The following is a 25,313-nucleotide window of genomic DNA, read 5'->3' on the forward strand; positions in this document are numbered from 1 at the left end:
CACATTCTCAGTCCTAACTGGCTTGGAATGCCACAGTCTGTGAACTTCTGTTCTCTTCAAGCTTTAACATGAATCGAAGTGTGGCCAGCAGGAGCAGGGAGGTGATCGTGCCCCTGTACTCGGCACTGGTGAGGCCGCACCTCGAATATTGTGTTCAGTTTTGGGCCCCTCACTACAAGAAGGACATGGAGGTGCTGGAGCGTGTCCAGAGGAGGGCAACGAAGCTGGTGAAGGGCCTGGAGCACAAGTCTTATGAGGAGCGGCTGAGGGAACTGGGGTTGTTTAGCCTGGAGAAGAGGAGGCTGAGGGGAGACCTCATCGCGCTCTACAACTACCTGAAAGGAGGTTGTAGCGAGGTGGGTGTTGGTCTCTTCTGCCAAGTAACTAGCGATAGGACAAGAGGAAATGGCCTCAAGTTGCGCCAAGGGAGGTTTAGATTGAACATTAGGAGAAATTTCTTTACGGAAAGAGTGGTCAGGCCTTGGAACAGGCTGCCCAGGGAAGTGGTGGAGTCACCATCCCTGGAGGTATTTAAAAGACGTGTAGATGAGGCCCTTAGGGACATGGTGTAGTGGGCATGGTGGTGTTGGGTTGACGGTTGGACACGATGATCTTAGAGGTCTTTTCCAACCTGTATGATTCTATGATTCTATGATTCTATGAAGTTACAGATAAAGAACAGCCAGAACAACATAGAGAAGCTGTAAAAGCTGACTTCCCATCACCTCTGCACTTCTTTGATAACGCTGACGGAATTTCTTACAAGTTTGGGCAGCCAAAAGGATGCTGATCTGATGATACCTGTGGAATTGTTGCTTGTTTCAGGCAGTATTCCGTACTCTACACTACATGTACATGTTTGCAGATAATTTGTTCCTGGATACATACTAAAGAGAGTCCCATAATGTGATGGCATTAAAAAAAAAAAATCACACATATAGAACAACAGAACTTATTGTTTCAGTCTTATGCCAAATGCAATGAACCCATCTTTCAAGTTTTCTCATCAAAATTGCCTACAATTGTATTAGTTACCGTGTTAGTCTGTGTCTGTAGCTGGAGTGTGTGCAACACAGCAAAGGCCTTGTTCAGGAGATTCTTCTGCTGTGAGGCAGTGCTCTCAAAGAACAAAGTTTAAGATAATCCCATTCGTGAGTTCCCAAACTCTGCCCAAACCTCATTATTTGAAACCTAAATATCAATTCAGAAAAATAACATCCGATTCAATTAAAAATTCCCCACAACTCAAAGCTTTTATTCTGGTAATCTTTATCTCCTTAAGAAAAGAATCCTAATTTTTGTAAGAAATTGAGCCTCCAAAATTAGAGCAAGAAACCTGGTTATAAAAAATGGTTGCGTTTTTTTTTTAGTTTAGTTTAGGTTTTTTTTCCCAAGTTCCATCATTTGTAGTGCAGCTAGAAATCTTTGCTTTTAGAAATAGGTGTCTGATGCAAAATAGTGAACACAGCTTGCCAAAGTGAGAAGAAAACTAATTTTTACAAACCTTATATGAAAAGCACTCTGATTGCAGAGGAATGCAATTTTTATATTCATTTGCTTTAAACTAATGTTAATAAATTGTTAATAATTCAGACTTTTTGTTTTATTTTTGCATCAACAATAATTGTTTATTAAGCACATTAAGCACAGGTTTTGGTCTCCTGCACAGAACTTACACTTTTTTTTTTTTTTGCAAGTCATTTCTTCACTTTGATTTACATTTTTGGTCATGAAAGCATAAGGTAACTAGCTACATGACCTATACCTGTTCAACTGTTTGTTCACTGACAGCACAAACTAATATAACATGAATATTTAAGCTACACATACTCATTTTTGCTCCGACTGAAGTTAATAAAAATACTCAGTTATGCACATTCTAAAATACTTTGCCATACACAGATGTACAAAATACAGCATCAGAAGTCCCAGTATAATTCTTGGAATCCAGTATTTTTGGTAATAAGTTGTACTATTATTCCGAGGTGAATTTTATGCAGACAAAACCTTTAAGTATTTTACAGCAAAGCACTTTTCACATATGTTAACACACACAGACTCTGATTGAAGAGCGTCCGCAAATGAATCCAAGTTTCCTCAAGTTGTGTTGACAATCTGGATACCTCTTCCAATAGGTTTGGCTCTGATGAGAGAATCTTAAGATGTAACTGAAAATGAAAACAAACAGTTAGTGAAAGAAACATAGATAATAAAAAAATTAAAAGATCAGTTTCCTCATTCAATTCCAATATTTTGCTTTCAGGAATGTCCCAAGTAAGGGAAAGACTCTCTTCCTTCAATTAATTCCCTCCATTTAATGCTGCCTCCCTTTTGCCAGTCTTTTACAAGCCATTTTACTCCTACTTATGTATTAGATGGGATAAGGTAGCAAAATGTCTTAAATATGTTATTGCTTTACTCCATCATCATCTTCTTCACACACTTCTCTAGAGGGTATCTTTCTCCTCTTTTCAACATGCATCACAAATTCCTTTTTCAGGCTGGAAATGCTAAACAGATGCCCTGAGGTCAATCAGGATTATTACTTTAATTATCCATATGCATAAAGCAAGTAGAATGATGCCAAGCACACTCTATACTGATACAGGGAGATGGTGTCTCTCTATGTAATAAACAGTAACCTTGGAAAAGCATAAAGAAAAGAAACCTCTCAATCCTGCAGAGAGGCAATAAATTATTCCCGCTTAATGGATGGAATAGTTATTTTTCTGGCTACAACTTAAATCTAGAGTCTTGCTAAGCTCAGAGCTGTTTTACTTGGAACCTACAACAAAAGATGCTGGTGTTCATGTGTCACAGGGTGAGTTTATATTATTCTACTGTAGTTCAGATCAGGAATACATTTCTGAGGCAAATTACCTAGCTGTCCCAAATATACCCTGCAAGAACTAAATTTCTTTTGTATGAAACTCAACAGAAAATGAATTCTAACATCTAATATTGCAACTATTAATCATATCCAGTCCATGGGACCAGACTAATAAAAAACAGACTAATAATAAATAGACATGATAAAAAGCCACTGGTGAATGAATATCAAGACCTCAACCCTAACTGTTTCACTCTACAGACCTACTCCTATTCGTCTGCACTACTTGTTCTGGTGGAAGCTGCCTCATGCTTTCTATTTAACGCCAACAAAAGGAAAGAGGCGAGTCATATTTGTCCAGCATTACACTCTATCTTTAAAACCAATCCCTGCAATATTGCTATTAAGAAATATTCAGTTAAATAGACAGTGTTAGATGTGTCTGAATGTTTATAACAACTTTTCTTCTAGTAAACTAATTAATTGCTTTCCCACAGTTTCATAAATCAGAGTATCTTGACAAGGTAAGCATTTGTACATCAGAAGGGTTTAAATCTTCTGCTGAACTACTTTCTCTCTAAGAGTAACTGCTACTGTATTTTATCACAATAACTTTCTAACTTCCACACACCTGGCAATAATTTCATTAGCTCTGTGATGCTTAACGGGTAACAGAAGAAAGGCAACCCACTGACATGGAAAGTAAAACTCAGGCTTGCAATGTCTAGTGATAAGAAAGAACACCTATTTTACTCCCCCAAACATTGTGCATTGTATTATTTTCTTACTTAAGACATAGCGTATCTTAGCTTAGCAATTAACAACCATTAAGAAGTTAGGTATGTTACAAAAAATAAGAACAATTCTAAGTAACAAATACTAGAACAATACCCGTCTAGCATGGTCCTCTTCACAATATCTGGTTTTTGCAAGTTTTTCCTGACTGTATCCAGGTGAGTTATCAAATTATCCAATACATTCAATTAGTCATTTTAAAACCATCCCCAACAAAAATCACTTAAGATAATTCTTTCCAGCAAACAATTTACATCCCTTTACTGGACAACCTTCATTTTAGAAAGGACTAACATAAAATTTTAAGAAGAAATTTGGTTTGGTAAGAAAATTGTTACCTTTAAAAATAGCGCAAGGTACGCCTGAGCAAGTTCAAAGTTGTACTTCTTGTTCAGCATCATCCCAATCATTCTCAAAAAGCTTAGCATCACTTCCATTGAGCCACCACCTTCAGGGGCCAAACCCCTTAGTTCTATCTCAATATTAGAAGGTCCCAAGCTTTTCAGTAAGTTAAGTGGAGCTGTATCTGTGTTAAAGCATTGAGGGATACATTATCAACAACATTTGCAGAAAAGAATCTTACAAATCCTTCATGTAGACAGATTCATTCCAAAAATTCTTAAGCAGTGACTCTATGTTTCAAGTTTCTACTGTTTCCTTACTTTTTTGTTTTCCACAAAATGCCATCCTGCCTTTAATTTACTTTCCCATCAGATACTACAGAGAAGTACATCTCTAATAACACAGCTGCATTTTATTTGCAAGTTCACTTTGAAAAATACAAGTACAATCTTTGTACTTGTATCACTTTTTTTCCCATTTCTGTCTTTTAAGCTGAAGAAAGTTTCTTATTAACAATATAACATTGTCATTTTACATCTCTTGGCAAAAAATATATATATACTTGGGACTTCAAGCTGTTACTGCAAATATATCATAGAAGAGGCAGGGTACTACTTTTACTAGGAATCTTTACAGTGTCTTATTGACATTAAGCTACATCAAGGATCACCTGGTGCATCTAAGGTAATTATTACTTTTGTTAAGTGAATTCCTCTTGCTTTTCCTGGGACCTGGGGGGTGGTGGGTGGGAAATCTTTTCCCTGGTAGAAATACATGCAATTTACAAACTCTTTCCTCCTCTTCATAAATGTTCTTCCTCAGGATTTCTACAATCCTACCTGATCTTTGAGAATTCCATCCATTTGCTTTAAAAATGCAGAAATAAAAATATGTATGGCTGCAAACACAGCTGTAGGTAAAAACATTTTAAAAGATGCTTCTAATTGATGTTTCTTTCACTAAGAAGTTGCTAAGAAGAGCAACTTCTTATACTCTTATATCATGGTAACTAATGTTATCTGGCATTGGCTAACATTCCTTAGGTGGTATAAATCTGTTTTGATCTGTATTTGATTCCTATGAAAACCATTAGCTAGCTTTAAATGCAATTGTGATATTAACAGTACTAAACAGATGCATTAACGCATTTTTGTGTGGTGACATTAAAAAACCAAGCATGGAACTTAACTATGAAGTTGGTATACATACAATATGGAAAAAGTGCCCAGCTCAATCTATGTTCCATAGTCCTGATCTGAGGTACGCAACCCTGTCTCCATCCCAATAGTAAGTAAGGATGGCTTCTAGTATAATACTATTTATTTGCATAGACTAGTCACCTTTAGAAGAGATGCTTGTAAACTAGCAAGCACAGAGCCATGTTACACACCAGCAGCTTCCTGAGACAGGATCAACAGGCGCCCCGGATTGGGATTACAGCACAGACCCTGGAGCACAACTGCCTTACAGCAGAGAGGTGGCCTGAAGAAGGCCCATGGGATCACTACTGCAATGCATCACAGAGTGCCCTTGCTCCCTAGTACAGCCAGCCTCTAGGTGCTTGGTTAGGTTTTTAAATATTCACCTCATGTTTCACTCTTCCCTGAGCAGCTCTAAGGCAGCTTAATAGAATACTAACAACAGAAATACTGAAAACACAGCATAAAAACACACCTTGTTTGTGATAGATAATGAAGTTCTGCTTACAAAATGTTTTAAGTGCAGTTGAGTAGGCTGGGCATCTCAAAAGAGTTTAAGAAGGGGTAGAAAAATTCACACAAGAACTGCCTTGTGGACAAGCTACCAGTGACTATCCATTTACATTTCCAAGCCAGCTATATTAGCAATCATTTCCAAAACTCTGAATTTCAATGATTCTGTAACAACACAATTAAACAGGGAAAACAGCAGGTACATTCCACAGGCAATTTAAGTGACTGAATTTGAAAATGTATTGAATGTTAGAAGAAATCCAGCAGCTTATTTTTATATCAATTATCTCTTCTTAAGCTTTAAATTATAAAGCAATCAATTAAAGCTCTAAGTTCACTGAATGTTTAGTGAAGTAGCCCTGGAAAATAGAACTTGCTAAGCAAATTATATTTTTCATGTTTCAGTGAATCACCAGACTATTCCCTACCAGATCGTTCCTTTCTTTTCTTACCATACAAATAGTACATAGCACCTTTTCTGGGCGAGATCATCACAATCTCCAAAAAAGTCTAACAATCTTAGAAATGTTACCTTTTTCCTCTACATGGATTTTAGCCAGAACTGGGCTCCATGCTGCGGGCAAGCTGGAGTACCAATGGATCTCTGATGTATCAATTGGCTATCTATGTATTAGTCAGCTTTATACATAAAAGGTCATTCTCTTTGCCTTTGCTACTGTACTATGCATATTTTTCTCCTCACACATGTTACAGTTCTGGCATTATAAATCAAACATATATCAAAATATTATTAGCGTCTACATTTTTAGTGAAATGCCTTGTTAACTTACATTCATTAGTGCTCAGGGCTTCTTCAAGATGAATGTAGAAATCAGATTTCTGTGCCAGTACTCCAAGGTTTACTACCTTTGACTAGACCATGAAAGTACAAGAGAGGGTACATGAATATCCAAACATATTTTTACATCTCAATTAGATTCTTTTCCTACTGACAGAATAAAAGATTTTAAGAAAGAAAGCATTAACGTAAATGTGTTAAAACTGGTACTTTAAGTCGTTAGCAAGAGTTCACTCAGCATTAAAAAGCATTTAATTTTTTTTTTTAAATGTACTAGATAAACACTATTATATCGATTCTTGGTTTTACCTGTGTATCATTTTCTTCCTCTGGAGCAATGTATCGGGGTATAAGACCAGGAACTGTTGGGATGAAGAAAGGGGCTGACTTGGGAACTTTCGGTGGCTCTCTTGGTTTATTTTTTTTCTGTTAATTAGATATTTGAATTAAAATCATCATCATAGTAAGAACATGTGGGAATTTTCTTTGTCAAGCATTGTACTATGAAAACTGTAAAGACTAACTGAAAAGTAAATATATAGGTAAGATGTTTTACCACTAAATATGAAGCTACTGTTTAGAAGAAAAACAGCCCCTCTCCCAAATCCCAGAAATTGTGAAAATCACCATATAGTCTTCTACTGCAAAATCTTGAAAAATACCTGAAAAGTGGTATCAAATTTTCTGATTAGGTAAACGCAGCTCATAGAACAAGGGCAAATATATCTGGCTGTACACTACTATTTTTTGTGCATTCCCTCTTTTTCCGGTTATGGGAATACCCGACAGTGATTTGGAGGCATAACCTAAAACACTTTAATAGCTGCATTGACAGGGAAATATCTGCCTTCAGACAGCTATTTTGCATGTTGCAGAAATAGTAATGGCAAAAGTTATGAAACAGTTCCTTCTTCTCAAGATTTCTTGAATCCAAGAGAATGGTTAAGACAACTATCTCTTTTACATTACAGGAGAAAGAGTCTTTATTTCAGCTCTTTCTTAAAAAATACAACCCAAACACTACAGTAGATAAGCAGTGGTGTGCCTATCATTACCTTGATAACATCAAGACTGAGGAGATTTTTCCATCTTGATTCCGGTAATGAGGAAAGGGTCACCAGCTGCTCTCCCAATTGCTCAGGTGAGACATATTCTATCATCTCATCATATGTTTCTTCATCTCCTGCCACATCTACATCTTTCAAGAACAGATTATCTTTTATGAACATACATATTTCCCATTTATTTTTTTAAAAATAAGAATACCACGATTATTTCTTTTGCAATTTTTGAAAAACATGCATAACAGCTAAATATATGGGTACTAGCATAACATACAGCTGAAAAGCTACAGAAACAATCTTTATTAACCCTATGAAATATTAAATTTAAATTGCAAACAGTTATAGCTAAAACGCAGAATTGAATAAACAAGATTTTAAAGACTAACATGATTTATCCGCTTTGGCTGAAATGATATAAAAGCAATTTATAGAAGTCCTAAAGGAAGAACAATGGATTTCTCTTAAAATTTTGTTAATTGTTTTAAAATATATACACAGCAGTTTTAGTTCTGAGTTACAAATCTGAAAAAATCTTTGCATTTAAATACGCACAATATTCACAACCTGTTCATAGGTATGACTGAAGTGGCACATAAAAATGAGGAAAATCTCAACACTAAAGCACAACATCACACACAAAAAGATATGAAGTCTATCATTAGGTTTTCTCTAAACTTCCTACGTGGTCTTGACCAAAAACCTCTACTTTCACTTCCTTTTTGCAAAATATTAGAGGGCTGAAACCATGAATGTGATAGAAAAGCCTAAAACAACAAAGAAATGTAAACCGTTAAAAGCTCTGAGGGTCTAAACAGGAACTTTACATTTGCTGAAGGCAGAAAGTGCATGAAAGCGTTCAGCCAGAATCAGTTTATAGGATTAAAACATTCAAAGTTTTGGGATGAAATCCTGCCTCCCTAATTTAAGTATCTAAAGTATGTATGTGCTTAATAAAGCAGTCATCATAAGTATGTTTCTTGCTCTTTTATGTGCTCAATAGTTAGATGTGTTTTCCTCCAGACGGAGATCTAAATGAGACACTGCTAAACTTGGGCAGACAAGATCTCCATCTAGAGGCCTTCAGAAGCACAACCATTTCTAGTAAACGCATCAAAAATGCAATTTAGGCCTTTCTTTCACTGGGAGTCTAGCACAGGTACATGGCAGGTCAGCTAAACCCAATTCTCTTCCAATAAGACAATACACAGCAGTGAAACTACTATGGCATACAGGCAGACAAAAAAGTTGGAGGGAAAGCAAAACAACAATCAATCCCCTTCCCACCACCAAACAGTAACGTTAATTTCAAACTGGCCTCACAGATGTCAAAATGGAAGGTATTACTCAAGTCTGTGATTAAAGAAAGCCAGCAAATAGCACGTTTTTATTACCTACAAAATCTCCTTGAAGATGTGCAGATCATCACAATGTAATTCTTTATGTCTGAATATAGAAACGTGACTAGATTTTAGCAAATAGTATTAGTGTATGAGTAAGTATGCCAAAAATGGTAGAAGCAATAGGAACAGTTCAGAGAAAGAATGTTAAGACACAATGAGTTTTCACTGAGGAAGCAAACCATCTCCTGTTTGAAATATAATACCAAACTGAAAATAAAATACTCTTTCATCTGAAGATTACCTTGCATAGGGCAGGTGCTAGGGCGTGTCACCATAGAAGGTTCATAATCTGCTGGAAGGGGCCGTAAAGAGACAAGTGAATACAGAGAACGGTTTGACCTGAAAAATAAGACAGGCATTTTAAAACAATTTTCAGGTGAACAGGAACAAGTATTTTAGACATAATTTTTACTGCAGTCTAATACTACTGCACTACAGCAATTCACCAGGTTCTATTCAAGATGAGTTTTCCTCATCTGCCAGATAAACAAGAAATGAAACGTGGCGATATGCATCATCTGGAAACCTGAAACATAAAAGTTATGTTGGTGTATTATTGCCAAGTACATTTAATACATATGGCATTATGAAGTATGATTACTTCAATCATTGCCATTGTATTTACTTGAAAACGCAAAATTGCCTATCTAAAAAGCTTGCTTTGTACTTAATATGTACAATACATTACGCAAATATAAATGATTCATCCTGCTTTCACAGAATTTCAGAGTAGTACTCTTAGCAAATTTTCTTGAGGTTTGGAACATGCACACAAGTCATTCTGGCAAATGATTTTTTCTGTCAATATAAACCAGGGCTAGGTAAAAACATTTGTCATTATTCACAATGAAGCACTTTTACTTAAGCATAGAAAGGTCTAACAATTGAACACCCCTCGGGCAAAACTACAGGCAACAAATGTAATCTGAAAGATCTATCAATCTATCAAAAGGAAAAAAGAACACCAAACCCCTTCAAAGGTGTGTTACTTCAGTACTGGACCTGACCAGTCATTTGCTTTAAAGCTGTACCAGAAGGAAATTGAGCTAAAACACATTTTACATCTGTGCAGATCTATCATTAATAAACAGAAATAATCACAACTTCCAAATTCTACTCAGAAGTCTCAGACAACATTGTATATCAGGACAAGAAGAAAAGCCCTTCAGAAAGTAACACTGTATGAGCACCGGCATTTCAAAAGGGGTAAAAATAAAAATAGTAGAGTCAAAGAAAAACTTTAGGAATGGCATAACAGGAAATCTTTAGAGTAAGAAAGAAACATTTAGAAAAAATGTTTAGATCATTTAATTATCAGAATAAGTATCTTAACTGCAAGAGATTTCAAGATTTATGAATCACAATACAGAATACCTGTCTGAATTGGAACCAGAGAAGACAAAAAAAACCCTGGAGACGATAGTTTGCAGAACAATTCTCTATTTGCGATAAAGGTGATTAAAAGAATTCTTCCCCATCTGAAATTCTGTGTAGAAATAGACATTACATACTCACCACAAATAAATTCCAAGATCATCCACATGTGTTGAAGCTAGAAAATCTCCTGTGGGAGACATAGTAAGGCTCACAGCTGCAGACTCTACCAAAAAACAATCTATGAGGCTAAGGAAAGAAAACACAACGGAGAAATTCTCAGCAAGATGAACTTGTTTATCTATGCATATCTGAACTACAGTACAGACACGACTGAATGCAAGCAGGACACTGGAAGTATGTATACAAATTAGCGTATTAGAAGTATTCAAATATGACATATAAACTTAGCAAATGAACGGCACTGTGCAACAAACCACTCACCTCTATAAAAGTCTCTAAAATCAGCTAAAGCTGGTAAATTTATGCTACCTGCTTAGACATCCACATTCTGTGGAAAATATGATGAACCATCTGTCCACATTTAACTCCGTATGCCTAACACTAACCTTTTTAGTGGCCATAAATTTTGTACTTCCAATCAGCCCCATGCTGCTCTGACCTCATCTTTTAATGCTGTGTCGTTAATTGTCAATTCCCTCTCTCAAGATGCTTCATATACACCCGGTTAACACTAGGACCTAATGTTCCTGAAGTAAAGAATGAACTGTACACTGCTAAATTTGATTATCTGCAACAGTTTGTTTTGATATTACCATATCTTCAGCCTGATATACCATTCCTTGACCATTCCTTTCACTACTGCAGAAAACTGAAAAAACACCACATAAAAAGAAAGTTAAAATATTCAGTAGTATGAGATTATTTTAACAATAAGCCACTTCTGAGTTCTGGATGATGCTACAAGTCCTGGATGTTGCACACCCTAGTAGACTTCCACTCAAGCCCAGGTTCATAGCACTGCTTGCCACTTGTTGAGGTATAAGTTTCAGTTACTTCAAATTGCAAGAAGCGGTTGAGTTTGACAAATAGTTCATTGAGAGAAACAAAAAGAACAAATGGAGAGCTTGAATACTTTGTTCTTGTTTACAGACCAAAATCAAAAGCAAAGTGAGAAGTGATGACAGCACCTAGTTCTACAACCCTGTTCTGTTCATAACAGGTAGAAAAAAATACCGATGTAAGAACGCAGTTTAAAATGTAAAATCTTGTGGGCATGTATTTTCTTAGATACTGAGCACTCCTGTGATGGTTTGACAAACCATGCTAAAAATAAAAGCCGCATTTTTCCCTGAATGGAATGTTTTATTCCTTCTGCATGCTGTTAGATGTATGTTACAAGTAAAACGTAATCAGGTTAAGAGCCACATCATTCATCACTTTCAACATAAAATATACAAACACTAAATCCGTAAATGCCAGAACATGTATCAGTTACACAGATATATTTTGCACACAGTGCACAATGGCTAGAAAATTTACCATAAATACTGTTTTTAGTTTCAAATCCATCCTTTTACCACAATCTTTATCAGTAACTGAGAAATACTGTTCAATAAAGCAACTGTAAGAACAACTGCAAAACAAACTTAACATTAAATTAAATTTTTCTACTTACTGAATTTAAATTGTGATTAAAATTACAGACTTAGGGGTGTGGGGATCAATCCACTATAGGACAATGAGAGACATGCTTGTACTTTTTACACAAAATATACAGTAATTGCTAAATAAATCCTGCCTGGGGGCTGAAGGCATTCACCTTTACACTTCCTGCCTAACTGCAAAAGTGAGACAATGGAAAGTTTAAAATTGCTGAGCTCACAATATCAACACGTTTCTTACACCATTCTGTCTCAAGTACTACATCCAAACTATAAACAGTCAGCTTGTACCCTTGATTCCTTAACTTGTCTATGGAAGCTGCACTGCAGAAAGAAAAATTTGCATAATGCCAAGGTTCCTGCTTGTAACTTTCTCTACACAAATTGGTAATTTTTTCCGAATTCTCAAAAAGTCCTACATGAAAAACCTGCACTAGAAATACTTACATTATATAAGGACACTTAAGCAGCATTCCCAAGTAAAAAGAGATGTTCAATAAGTAAATGGTACGACATCTATTAAAGTCAGTTGGTGCTTTTCGTAACGTAGGACTTACGTTATTTAAAAACATGTTTTCCATCCTTTTGTAAGGACAGTATCAAAACTGAGTCTTTCGAATGCACAGTTTATAATTAGTTTCTTCTATTTCTGAGCAAATATACCACAGTAGAAGTAAACCAAGCACCTGGCTTTTTATTAAAAGCTGTTCTTAATTTTCAATACACTCCTCTGCCTATATTTACGGGAAAACCTTTCCTTTAAATTCTGGAAGAAAAATTTAACCTAATTACTTTCAAAAACAGGGTTTGTCATGTAGCTGCCTAGATTTCAGCTTCACCAGAATTTCTTGCGGGGAAGAAACAAAATATTTACTTACGTGTTACATGCAAACATGAACTACTGTTAGAATACTTTTAAAAAACAGCATGAATGGATTCTTACTGCAAAGAGTTATGTTATTAAAGAAATGAAAGATACACGTAACATTTCTGAAGTTTTATAATTAATGCCGCAATTTTTTGTAGGCGTATCATTTTGGAAGGGAAAGAGGGCTAGAAAGAGGAAGTCCAAACATACTGTTAATTTCCCTCCCACTTACACTGGAAAGAAGACAGTTACTGTCCACCCTGCCCCATCATGTAAGAATAGATCAATTGTTTGTTGAGATTCAACACATGAAAACTTTTACAGTATACAAAATTATTTACCAAACCACATCAACAGAAGTAATCAATCCAAGTGAAACCATTCAGTCCCAGGTATGACCAGAGCTGCACACTGGGTAGCACTACTTTAAATTACTAAAAATCTATTTGATGTGCTGCTAAAAGAATGCACTGGTAGAACTCAAAGTTACTTTTCGGCCTGTTTTTTCTGGGCTCCTGAACTTCTTGTGTGTACTTGTGTACTTCCTGGCCAAATTTCATTCTGGGAGAAGACTACTCACAGTTGATCATAAAAGAGTATTTTTGGCAGTTGCAAGCACATGCAAATGAAAAATGTAACTGAAGTAATGCCTTATTGTATTGCTAAAATGAATGTAAGTGAGAATAGGCTTCTATTTACAAAACCAACTGGAGTACTGCATCCAACTCAAGGAGGCCCCCAGCACAAGATAGATATGAAGCTAGAGCAGGCGATCAGAGGGCTGGAACACGTTTCCTACGAAGAAAAGCTGAGAGAGTTGGGGTTGTCCACCCTGGAGAACAGAAGGCTCCGGGGACACCTTCTTGGGGCCTTCCAATACATAAAGGGGGCTTATAAGAAAGACTGAGAGAGACTTTTTAACAGGGCCTGTAGTGACAGGACAAAGGGTAACGGTTTTGAACTGAAAGGGGGTAGGTTTAGATCGGATATAAGGAAGAAATTTTTTACAATGAGGGTGGTGAGACACTGGAACAGGTTGCCAAGAGAAGTTGTGGACAGCCCATCACTGGAAGTGTTCAAGGTCAGGTTGGACAGGGCTCTGAGCAATCTGATGTAGTGAAAGATGTCCCTCTCCATGGCAGGGGGGTTGGACTAGATCTTTGAAGGTCGCTTCTAACTTAACCCATTCTATGATTCTATGAATACTTCAACATATCACAAAGCAATCTCCTGCCATTTAGATTATCATGCTGTTTCCAAAGAACAAATTCACACTCATTCACACTACATGAAAACTCCAGGTTTCATCATTCCATCTTCAGGACGTTGTTACTCTGTATACCCAGAAAAAGGCACATATTGCTAGCATGACACACAACTAAAATACTGGGTACTGAGTTGTTACACTGTGTACAACTTTGAATATCACATAGTACAGGTTGGTGACAGATAATCAAACCAGAAGGCTTTTTGCCACTTAACAGACAGAAAGGCGATTATAATAAATTTCTGCTCTATGTTTTTAAACTGACTCACCATCCAGAGGGAAGGTCCCAAGTCTTAATGGTACAGTCCATTGATGAAGTTATTAGCCAACGACCATCAGGACTGAAAGTCTAAAATAAAACAGTCAATTTAATGGCACAACTGACAAGTCAGTCCCTACAGGAGGTCCTGTTTACACAGTTCAAGATTAGATTGCTCCCTAACACCAGGATGAAATAGTCTGGCCACAAAACAAAACAGACACCACCTTATTGAAAGTGAGAAAAGGACAAAAATGGAAGCTATTTCAGAACAGGTTTAAATATATGACACACGATACATCTGGCTGTTAGTAAAAGCACTTTGGTCCTCGCTTTTACGTTAATGATTAAAACCACTGAGCACGAAACTGAAGAACTCAAATAAATACTTACTTACTAGCACTTAGAATTAAATCAGAAGCTAAAAACTACTTTAATGAACACTACAAAGCACTATTACACAAGATGTAAAATAAGCAATTATCAGCGCGTTGCATAATCTCAGATCTATTTACACCTTTTATGTACCTGACTCATCTTTTCTATATATACAGTTAAGACTGTTGCACAATTTTTCTCCTCAATGTGGTTTTCATCATTCCTAATACTTTCTTTTGCTAAACCCAAAATTAGCTTGTTGCAAAGTTATAGTAAAATCCCAAAGCACACTAAAAATACATGGCCATTTGAACACTACACATTTTAATTTGAAAACTAACATGACCAAAATTGCTATAGAGCTGAACTACAACTTTACTATTCACAGCTGAACATAATACTCAGTGACTTAATGTACAGAGGAATCCACATCTTTAAAATGAATTAGGTATTTGTATATGTCACCTGTTACAGAAAATGACTTAACAATTACCATGTCATTAATCCGTCCATGGTGTCCTGAGAACGTCCTGACAATCCTCCTGGTTTCTATATCCAAAACACTAATACTGAAGTCATCAAAGGCAATTCCCAGAATACCACTGCCAAGAATCATTAGCACATATGATAGTGAATACTCAAGAGACAAAAAATAAAACCAACATCCTAACATTGCTTCTAAAATCTCTTATCCTGAGATAATCTCAGATAAACAGTATTACATTCCTTCAGTCTAATAAAAGGTCTTGTAGTCATTTTGTTTTGTCCACCAGTAGTCAAACTTTATTAGACTATTTGGTTGCCATCATAGACTTACATATTTACAGCAAAACAATATGCACACGAAATAGCTTCAGTTTCTTACCTGTCTCTGTGAAGCAGAATTCCACTTGGAGAAGAAGAAAGCTCAGTGGAGTAAACTAGATCTTTAGTTTTGAATTTCCAAAATTTAATTAATCCTTCACTACCAGCTGTGATTATCAGCTGGTTTAATGCATCCACTGCTACTCCCCTAATGGCCCCCTCATGTGCTGCAAATCAAGGGAAAAGAAAGTTCTGCTTCAGATTTAAACACAGCATAGAAATCAGCAGAATGTCAAATACTATTCTGTATGTCTTCACCTAACTACACAAAATAAGCAATAAGCATGTGACAAACCATTCTAAAGCCTTCTGACAAGACTGCTTGAATATTAGAAGTTTCTTTATCAGTACAGAAACCAAGTTGCTTTCAAGCAAGCACCTAGAATACAACACAAAAGTTGTGAGTAATTGAAGCTGACTACTGTATTTTATTTCTGCTTTCAGTTTAGGGGGCTTTTTTTGAATGTGAGATTTGAAGGACTTTTTGAATCACTTATGGATTCCGACCACTCCAGACAAAAATTACAGCTTCAGTTCTGGCACAAAGTCTGGGAGTTTTACTAGGCACTTTACACTGCAGTGTAAAGGTAAGACATAGCTCCTCTGGTTTTGGATCAATTTTATTTCTTAATGTATGCCTAGGGCTACTGGCCAGTAATCAAACTTATAAAATTCATCCCACTATCAAGCAATGATGTTATTAGGACACCACTTCATGTTTGCTATGCCAGATGGCTTTTAGAAACCCAGTAAGGTTTAAGGGTTCATCAGGACTTTTTCCTTATTTCTACAACAAAAAAATTCAGATCACAAGAGCCCTCTTATAAATTGCAGACTTATAAAGCAACAGCAAACACACATGAGTATACATGACATGAAATATATATATGTATGCAACCATTAAAAGCAAAAGTCTGAACATTGTCACTTACATTAAGTCCTAAGTTTGCAGCTGGGTAATTGAAAATAATAGCATATGCAAAGAACTGGACTTGCTTAGTATTTCAATTTCCCATGCATGTAAACTATTCTTTCATTTTTAAGCAGGGATCACAAAACAGATGGGAAAATTTATTTCAGAGATAGAATCCTATAACAAGATGCCAAGTACTGGAAATGTGATTATCTCAAAAAGAGCTGAGGCCAGAGGATCTCATTTTAGTGCTATCTATCTTGGTAACTGACAATTTTGTATTAATTAAAACCAAACATGCTAACATCAGAGCTGTTAAAACTAGCAGGCATCCTGTCCTTCAGAGTAGGTTTGAAATTACTTCTGATTACAGTGCAAGATAGGACAGTGTAGAGTTATCACAGAAACTGAAAAGATTCCCAAATTCAACTCAGAAGCTATGTTAAATTTCCTAGATGATAGAACACCAGGTTGTTGCTGTTCTGTTAAGAGTCAGTATTTTAAAAGTGTAGCAATTCTTACCTCTTTCTTTGCCGTAACGCCCTCTGTGAATGCCAGACTGCATGTTATACACATCCACCCACCCAGTTGACAGCCCAATTACAGCAAAGTTCCCACATGAGGTAATGTCAACTGCCTTCCAAGGAATAAAAAAAAAAACACACCTATGAAAACACTTCTTTAAATGTATATCTAATTAGCAAAGTTGTTAGAAGATATATAACATATCGGGAATACAAAATACTAATATATTTTAATTAGACTTCTTCAAGGAAAACTGCACAGAACAAAAAACATGTTACATCTCAAAAAAGTACAGAGGAGCTCTTAAAATAAGCAAATAGTCAACAAGTAATATATATGGCAGTGCATGCTTATGAAGAATAATGAAATACTGACTTAGTGACATCCATCAGAACTCATATCTAATAATATCAACACTGTAACCTAAATGACTAACCTATATAATCAAAACATACACAAATTCAAACCCTAAGATACAGTCCGAGCACGACAACTGCATGCCTCTTTCAACGCCCGTATTGCCAATGGCACCCCAAAATAGGGTAAGTTCACACAGAGTTTAAATAGTAAGAAATAAAGAAACAGTGGTCTAAATGTCTTTGGAAAGATACAATCCAAAGAATCTAGTAGTTAAAAAATAACCAGGTATTTACAACCAAACTTGTCTTGTCTATCACTTAACTACTAAGCATAAGGTCAGAAAAACAATTTGTCACAAAATCTAGTAGTATCATGAACGCCTAGCAGATGAAGTATACCACAGTAACTACTTGTCTTGCAAGCTCATAAGCCTCAGTAAACATCTCTTTCATTGAGTGTTTGAGTTTCACTGTGTCCAGCTCAAGTTGTAATGCATTTTAGAGGGAATATCCTGCCTGCAATTTGGAAATACATTTTTCTGTATTGCCAGAAAAAAGTATCTTCAGCAATCTGCATTCACAGAGCAAGTTTATCATCACAGGCATAAAGTCAACTCTGCATCACTATGACAGATTAAAGGTAAACACCAACCACCTATCTGCATCAGAAAATAAAATCTGCACTTAACCTGGATGTTCAAGGAAAAAACGCACATGCAGCATTTTTCTTAAGACCGTATGCATTACAAAACAGCCAGTAGGACACACTGAGCTGGCAGAAAGCATTTTGCAAAGCAACTAAAACAGATAGTGCTTTTTCATTCTAAGTATTGCTTCTGTACAAATAGAAATCAAAACAGCATATACTGTAATGCTGAAGAAACATTATCCTAAATAAACTTACTGTTGCATATATATCAATTGGTTTGTGCTTGCTAAATTCTTCTGGCCTCAGTTTATGAGCTCCCATGGAAGTTTTCTGATAGTTCCAGGTTGTACAGGTTATATATCCTTGATGGCAGGCAACAATACTATCCCAATCACTCTGATGTGCCACTTCTGCAATGTAACACATACTCCTTTTAGAAACAATCATTCTAAAGCCAAATAAGCTCTTCTGATACCGTAAGAAAGAGTACTTTGAAATAACTTCAGGCAGAACAGTTCATATTTAGTGTTCTTGTTGGACAGTCAAAAGGCACATAGGCTGAATGACTGGGATTGTTTGAATTCTATGCATGGGTTTTAAAACTTGCCTGTTAGTTAAAAATAAGAAAGGTTTTGTTAGTCAAAGACTTGCCTCATATGCTTCTAGTGATAATATTTAAAAGTCAGTCTTTGGGAATCTTTTCAATTAACTTCTGATCCTTTAGGGAACAAAATTCAGAAAAATCACCTGGCAAACTGTGGTGCATATGCTAGTGTAACCAAAACGCTAACAAAACCACAAGCATTTATTGGTATGTTATCTTTCACGTCTTTGCATATTTGAGTCTATGCGGTTTGAAAAGCATATTTAAACTTAAATGGTTTAAGCTGCTCAATGTATACACATTTCCAGCTGAGTCTCTTAACTGTTTCTTCAGCTGCTGAAGCAGCAGAAGCCACTAGATTAATAACCTAAAGCAGGGTTTAAGAGCTAAGTGTGCTTCACATAGCAAAAGACTTTTCTGCATTTGCAGGAAAATCATTCCTCAAAAGCTCAGTATCCAAATTTCATAGTCAAATATGATATGCGGGGATCCAAATAATGAACAAGTTTGGTTTTTATTCTGGAATTCATACATTTAAAAAAATTGAGAACTTGAAATCGGGTATTTCTAGAACTTCAAAGAATAAAACAACCAGATACAAACTGGTTCACTTCACCAAACAAAGACAATATAGCAAAAAAGAAACAACTGTAATTAAAATGTACTTAAATAAATGCTTTCTTATGTCTTCAAAACACATTTAAGGTAGTTCTACTACCTTAAATAAATCAGGCAGGTCTAATATTAAGTTAAAAAATGTGTATATATACATACACACATATTTGCAACAAGTATGTAGAGATAGTCTGTATCACTAAAGTCTGCAAACATAAATACCATATGTAGTCAAATGGCTACACAAAATTGTACATCTAAACCTTTCAACATATGAAACAATCAGCCACCCTCAGAAGACAAAAGAATAGCTACACTTAAGACAAAACAGACTTCCAAGTCTGAAGAAGAGATCATTAATTTAAAGAAACACATTTTGATGAAGCAAAGATAATTGCAATTCTTAAATCCTTAAAAAGTTAGGTTCACTATTTTCATACTGAATTACAAATGAACAGAGTAATTGAAATTTTACTTTGAAAAGTGACTCAAATAAAGGAATTAGGGAATCAAAATAAACCACTATAACTAAGATTTCCTCAGCTGACAAAGATCTTCATCCCCTCTAATTGCTGGTTTTCCAGCCTGGAATAATATGTATACCAGAAGATTCTGGCTCCCTCTGGCTGGAGATTTTCAAGCCAAGAGCCAGTTAAACATAAAGACGTTTGAAATAAAATGCTCTTTTTTGAAATTATAGAAAAGTTTACCAAGCAAAATATCATTTTAAACCGCCACCGAACAGCTCACAAAGGCCCACAGAATCTCAATAATCTCATCTTGATATCGTATGGGCTTTCAAAACAGTAGCGTCTTGAGGGTTAAAAGACAAAATGAAGACATGATGAGCCCTGTAATGTATCTCAAAGACTTCTTACCTGAAGCAAAGACTGTAATTGGTGGAAGTGCCATCGTATCAAGCTTAAGACCTTTCTTTTTTGATTTCTTTTTGTTAATTGAACCTTAAAAAAAAAAGTTCAGTGTCTCAATCTCATGGCTACATCTGAGAATAATGGTTTAAAAGGGATTATTTACTAAAAGTAAAGTTTGTATTAAACTCAGAAAAATTTGGCTTACATTAACACAGCATTGCTGTTACCTAGGGTTTGAAGAGCTAAGAACATTAATAGATTTCCTGTCAAAATTCATGTGATGCTGAGCAAATCACTAGCCTATTACATTCACAGATGTACTACTCAACCTGTTTGTTCCAGGATCTTGTGCTGACATCCTGAGGCACAAGTCCCCCCATCACAGATAAAACCATGGTCATATCAACATGACTATATAAAGCAATATGTAACACCCACCCCTTTCAATAACCAAAGAGTCAGGAATTTCAAATTTACGCCCAAAGGATATATCTCTAATCAATTAATCTACATCTGTCTATTCAAATCTATTTAAATACATATATATCAATACATAGATACAGTAAGAATTATTCTAGTCTTTCTGAGCCTTGCTCTCTGAACTAGAAGAAAGTGTCCCTTAACCATGGCATTGTGTGGAAGGTGTGTTTTTTAAATTAAATTCTACATTAAATCAAAGGAACTAAAGTCAGGAAATACAAATTAACACAAAAATCATACCCAATGTTTCCCACAGGGTACAGGGTACAGAAATTACTTTCCTTAAGTACAAAAAAATTGACTACACTTTATATACTCCAGGAAGGACTGAGTTTGTAGAACAACTGAGGTGAATAGTTCTCATACAACAGTTAAAGTGAAAATAAGACCTACCTAATGTTTTAGCTCCTATTTACATAAATACTTTTCAGGGCTTTTTTCATCAATATTTCTACTTTCATTGAAATACTTACCACGTCCTAAACTTTTATTGAACTTTTCATGCACTGTTGAAAAAGACTGCAATGTTCCATCTTGACCTGACAAAATATTAGCAGAGAGCAGTGAAGGGCAAAAATCAACTTTCTCTTTCCTCATAAGCTATCTGAGTAAGAAAAACAGAAGATAAGCACTAAGAAACCTCAAACACCATAATAAAGTATTTACTAAAAATTCTGGTGCAAGAAAAAATACAGATGTACTATAAGCAGTGGACCTAATGGAGCCTAATTTTTTATGGCCTATATCCCATTCCTACTACTTTGCCCCATACATGATCAGAATGACACCTCTTCTACGGACATCTTCTCCATGTTCAATTCCTCTGTCCCCGATCCTTTCTCCACCACAATATCTAGCTGTTCCCAGCTTTCTATGATTAAAATCTTAAATAAACTGTTACATCCTTCAAATACCTCCATAATATTTCCAAGACTTTACTATCATCCTTTATACTCCCTCATCAACTACAATATTGCTTTCTTTATCCTTTGTCTAACCAACACATGCTGTGGCTGGTTAAGAACTACACCTAGGTTAGCCAGTAAGCTAACCCAAACAAAAATGGTAAAAGCCGAGTTGTCCATCCTTCCTGTAAACCAGGACACTAATGGGACTTCCCTCCTCTTCCCAGTGACCAATGTTCACTGAACTGATAGGAATTTAATTTAATTTAATAGAGGGACAGAAGGCTCAAATTTGAAACTAGCAAACAAGTCCACTTTGTGGGGGAGACATGGACACGACAGAACCAGAAACTAACAGAAAATTAAATTGCACAACACATGTAAAATTAAAGGCACCGAGATGATTTTTAAAAAACCAGAAGAATCACACAACATTTTTACTAGGCCGAACAAGTACGGCAACAGAAAATCAGTCAAAGTGAACTTAAACAATCTGAAAGACAATGGAACAATTACAGTTTTCAAGCAACCTTTTCTTGCTGCTATGCTGCTATGCTGCCTATAAGGCAGGATGTATATACTGGGAACTGGGAGAAAAGTTAAGCAGGATGAAAGCCAGTGACATCGGTGAAATTTTACAAAGTTCATCTGTGGAGATGCCTATTCTAAGGACACCAGTAGCACCTGAAAGGCACTCCACAACACTGCTACCTCATTTCTGTTGCACAAAGTTTTACCACTGATTCAGAAAGGAATGTAGAGTGTCAGCCTCCTTACACTGCAGATACATCAGATCCCAAAGCTTCAGACCCTTTTCTTTAGTGGTTGCCTCTGTGCCCTCTCTATATGTTTCAGTACAGTTAACAAAGCAGTAAACTGCAAAAGCAAACGTGAGGATTTGTTAAGCTACTCTTGATTGTTACTGTGGTTCATCTGGTGTGAGCTGAATTACTATCATGTAACTAGTTACTTGAATCCAAGTTACTAGCTGGACGACCAGCAAGAGATTTTAGCACAGGTGGTTTTAGCACAGTGTATTGATGTGCCGTATTAGGTGTAACATTCATCAAAATGTAGTGTAATGTTTTCAAATGTTGCCCATGTAGACAATTTCATTACTTCAGAGGAATCAAAGATTAGGTGAAAAGTCTCAGTCATTCCACTACTGAAGTGTTTTGGGCCACAAAACAGCCTGATCTAGTACTTAATTTCCTAAGGGGTCTATTTATAGGTTTTTAAATGTGCTAGTTTCTAAGGAAGGCTAGTCACTTACCCATTTTTACGCTTTTAGATTAATATCTTGGGGAATATATATTACAGACACAATTGAGCTGTAACAAATTACAAAGACATTGCAATCCACAAAGCTTGCTCAAACTAGTGGGAAAAGTGGAGTGGCTCCTCTAAGTTACTAAATGTATTACGCTGCTTATTTTTTCCCCTGTCACAACAGAATTTCCCTAGTTGTTACAGGTTTTCATTTTTACTAGCTGATAGTTCCTGAGGAGATAATGAAACCATTTTTATTCATCAAACATATAAATACGGATGACAAAAGTAACTCCTAAGCTTTCCTCTTTGTAACTACTTTTCAGCCTACCCACTGATATATGTTCCTCTAGGGAAACCATGAAACAGTTTGATACGGTAATAAATGATACTGTCTACACTAATCACTTACTATGTTTCTTAAATACACATACATAACACATGAAATATGATCTATTGTATTAATAAAACAAAGACACTTAGCGCTGCATGTTTTCTTTACCACAGCAGGAAATCAGACTGAAGAATGAGAATTCATACCCGCACTAAGAATTTGCTCTCCATTTTGCCCATGGTATCTGATTTTTGTTGGTGGTGCACTATGTCCCATTCGGCTTCTCAATACACGTCCTGTACCACCAGGTCCATCAAAAATCCACACCTGCCTCCCCAAAAAAAGCAGAAAAACGAAGCTGATAAAGATTGCCCTGCCAATAATCGCACCTCTTAGCAGTGAAACAGGCTTAGCTGGGAGCTGGTGCAGCAAACTTCACACATTGCTTTCATTCTTGATCCTAAAACTCTGAAAGTTTCCACCACAGCTGATTGTTTCCCGCGGTTCGTTCTGCCCCTCCACCAAAGACTAACGGCATCAGAGGACACACAGCACTAGTGACTTTTATCAACAGCAACTGCTCATGAACCAGATCATTATAAAAGATCAAGATTTAAGATCGTGCACCAGGATATAAAGTGTGGTTCTGGAAAAGTGGATCCAAAGCTTTGTTCTTCAAGGCTATCATGAAGCAATAAATGAGGCAATGACATCATGGTAGCAAATTCTTAAACTGCCCCACTGCAGATCAACTGAGAGCTAGCAACTTCAGTACCCTGAGTTTTGTCATATTTGTTTCATTTGAGAACAGCTACTTCATACTAAACATTTACACTTTGGAGGACTACAGCAGAAAAAAAACCCGTAACAGCAGGTAGCAGCAGCTATTGTAACTTACCCGTATAGCATTATCCGCACCATTAGTAATAAGAAGTGGCTCTCCAGGGACAAACGACATACCAGCTATTGCTGTGGAATGGGCATCTTGCATCTGACACATTAGTTTCTTCTCTTCTAAATCCCACAAAGCAATGTGTCCAATTGGGCTACCAGCTGCCATTACTGGGTGTCCATCTGCTCGAAAAGAAAGAAGTTCAAAAGGTTTGCTCATTGACATCCAGCTCATCCTTACCGACTTTTCATATCTTAAAACTGATGCAAGAAAAGGCTACAATCACAAGAAAAAAAATTTCTCAAGCTGATTCTAAAAACAAGATGTTTTAACTGAAATATTCTAGTATTCAAACAGAAAAGAAACAAAGTTCACTGATAATAAAAACACGATTTTTTTCATATCAGATAACAACAAATATATCTAAAACCAGCAGCTGATGCTAGAGGTTTTGCTTGAAAGCACAAGAGATACTGTACCTGTACCTTTTTCAAAAGTTAATCTATACCCCAGATTCTTCCCCAAACTTAGCTTTCAGGGTGTCAGAGTTACTATATCACCACCCTAGAAGTTATCAGTCCTTTTTTTAAATCCTTTTAAGTTTTTGGCTCAACAGCTTGCAAAAATAAATTCCTGAAGTTGATTACATGTTTATTTAATCATTCTAAGCAATAATTAAAACCTCAATTCACAAAATTTCTAATTTTGTTCTATTTGCTCTATCCTGTCTAATATTAAGGAGATAAACACATCATACCAACTTCTAAAAACATACTACAAATATTCAAGTAAGTTTTAAAACTTATTGTATCAAGATAAAATTCCACCTGCATAATAGGTAACTAATCTTTTCGCTCCAACAAAAGAAAAAGCCAGTTTCCAATTTGCAATTACACACATCATAGAAAACTAAACCAGACAGGCCTAGGGTTTTCTTTTTCGGTAAAGCTTCACAGATATAGAAATTTGCCAAGTTCATTTTAATTTAAATGAAGAGCACTTTACTCAAAGACTAAAATGAGAACATGAGTTCAAAACAACCAGGTTATTTTCACTAAATTTCCTAACTATAAAGACAGGAAGAGAGAGATTAGAGAAGGTCTGAAAGCCACACATTCAAGCAGGCAGTTGAAGTTATTTAACTTTATTAACATTGAGTTAAATGGCTGACACAAAAAGGCACTCTTTCCACTTCTCATAAGCCTTTCCACAAGTCTCTCCAGTAGCATTCTTCCTCAACAGGGTCTGCATTAATCTATAGTCTGTTAAAATTTGCAAGTTTGTCTATTCAAATGGGAGATTCGATTCAGTATCAACAG

At 36.1% G+C, this 25,313-nt stretch overlaps 1 protein-coding gene across 3 annotated transcripts in view; it reads right to left on the reverse strand.

Annotated features, from left to right (window-relative positions):
• Positions 1–1,586: 1,586 nt before the first annotated feature.
• The window catches only part of WDR36 (WD repeat domain 36), a 32,996-nt gene continuing 9,269 nt past the window's right edge, over positions 1,587–25,313 (reverse strand). Inside the window, exons 8-23 of one of the 3 annotated variants that reach the window (XM_075137797.1) lie at positions 24,001–24,176; positions 23,309–23,429; positions 21,068–21,133; positions 20,121–20,204; positions 18,279–18,433; positions 17,013–17,127; positions 15,579–15,744; positions 15,207–15,315; positions 14,346–14,425; positions 10,458–10,565; positions 9,184–9,281; positions 7,534–7,676; positions 6,788–6,904; positions 6,471–6,552; positions 3,964–4,151; positions 1,587–2,168 (exon numbers count right to left, since the gene is read on the reverse strand). In XM_075137797.1, the coding sequence (XP_074993898.1) occupies positions 2,019–2,168; positions 3,964–4,151; positions 6,471–6,552; positions 6,788–6,904; positions 7,534–7,676; positions 9,184–9,281; positions 10,458–10,565; positions 14,346–14,425; positions 15,207–15,315; positions 15,579–15,744; positions 17,013–17,127; positions 18,279–18,433; positions 20,121–20,204; positions 21,068–21,133; positions 23,309–23,429; positions 24,001–24,176 (1,958 nt within the window). In that variant the 3' untranslated portion in view covers positions 1,587–2,018. The remainder of the gene's footprint in view (positions 2,169–3,963; positions 4,152–6,470; positions 6,553–6,787; positions 6,905–7,533; positions 7,677–9,183; positions 9,282–10,457; positions 10,566–14,345; positions 14,426–15,206; positions 15,316–15,578; positions 15,745–17,012; positions 17,128–18,278; positions 18,434–20,120; positions 20,205–21,067; positions 21,134–23,308; positions 23,430–24,000; positions 24,177–25,313) is intronic. The other 2 variants (XM_075137798.1, XM_075137799.1) reach the window with 2 other exon arrangements.

Source organism: Calonectris borealis, chromosome Z (genome assembly GCF_964195595.1).
Source record: "Calonectris borealis chromosome Z, bCalBor7.hap1.2, whole genome shotgun sequence".
Classification (NCBI taxonomy): domain Eukaryota; kingdom Metazoa; phylum Chordata; class Aves; order Procellariiformes; family Procellariidae; genus Calonectris; species Calonectris borealis.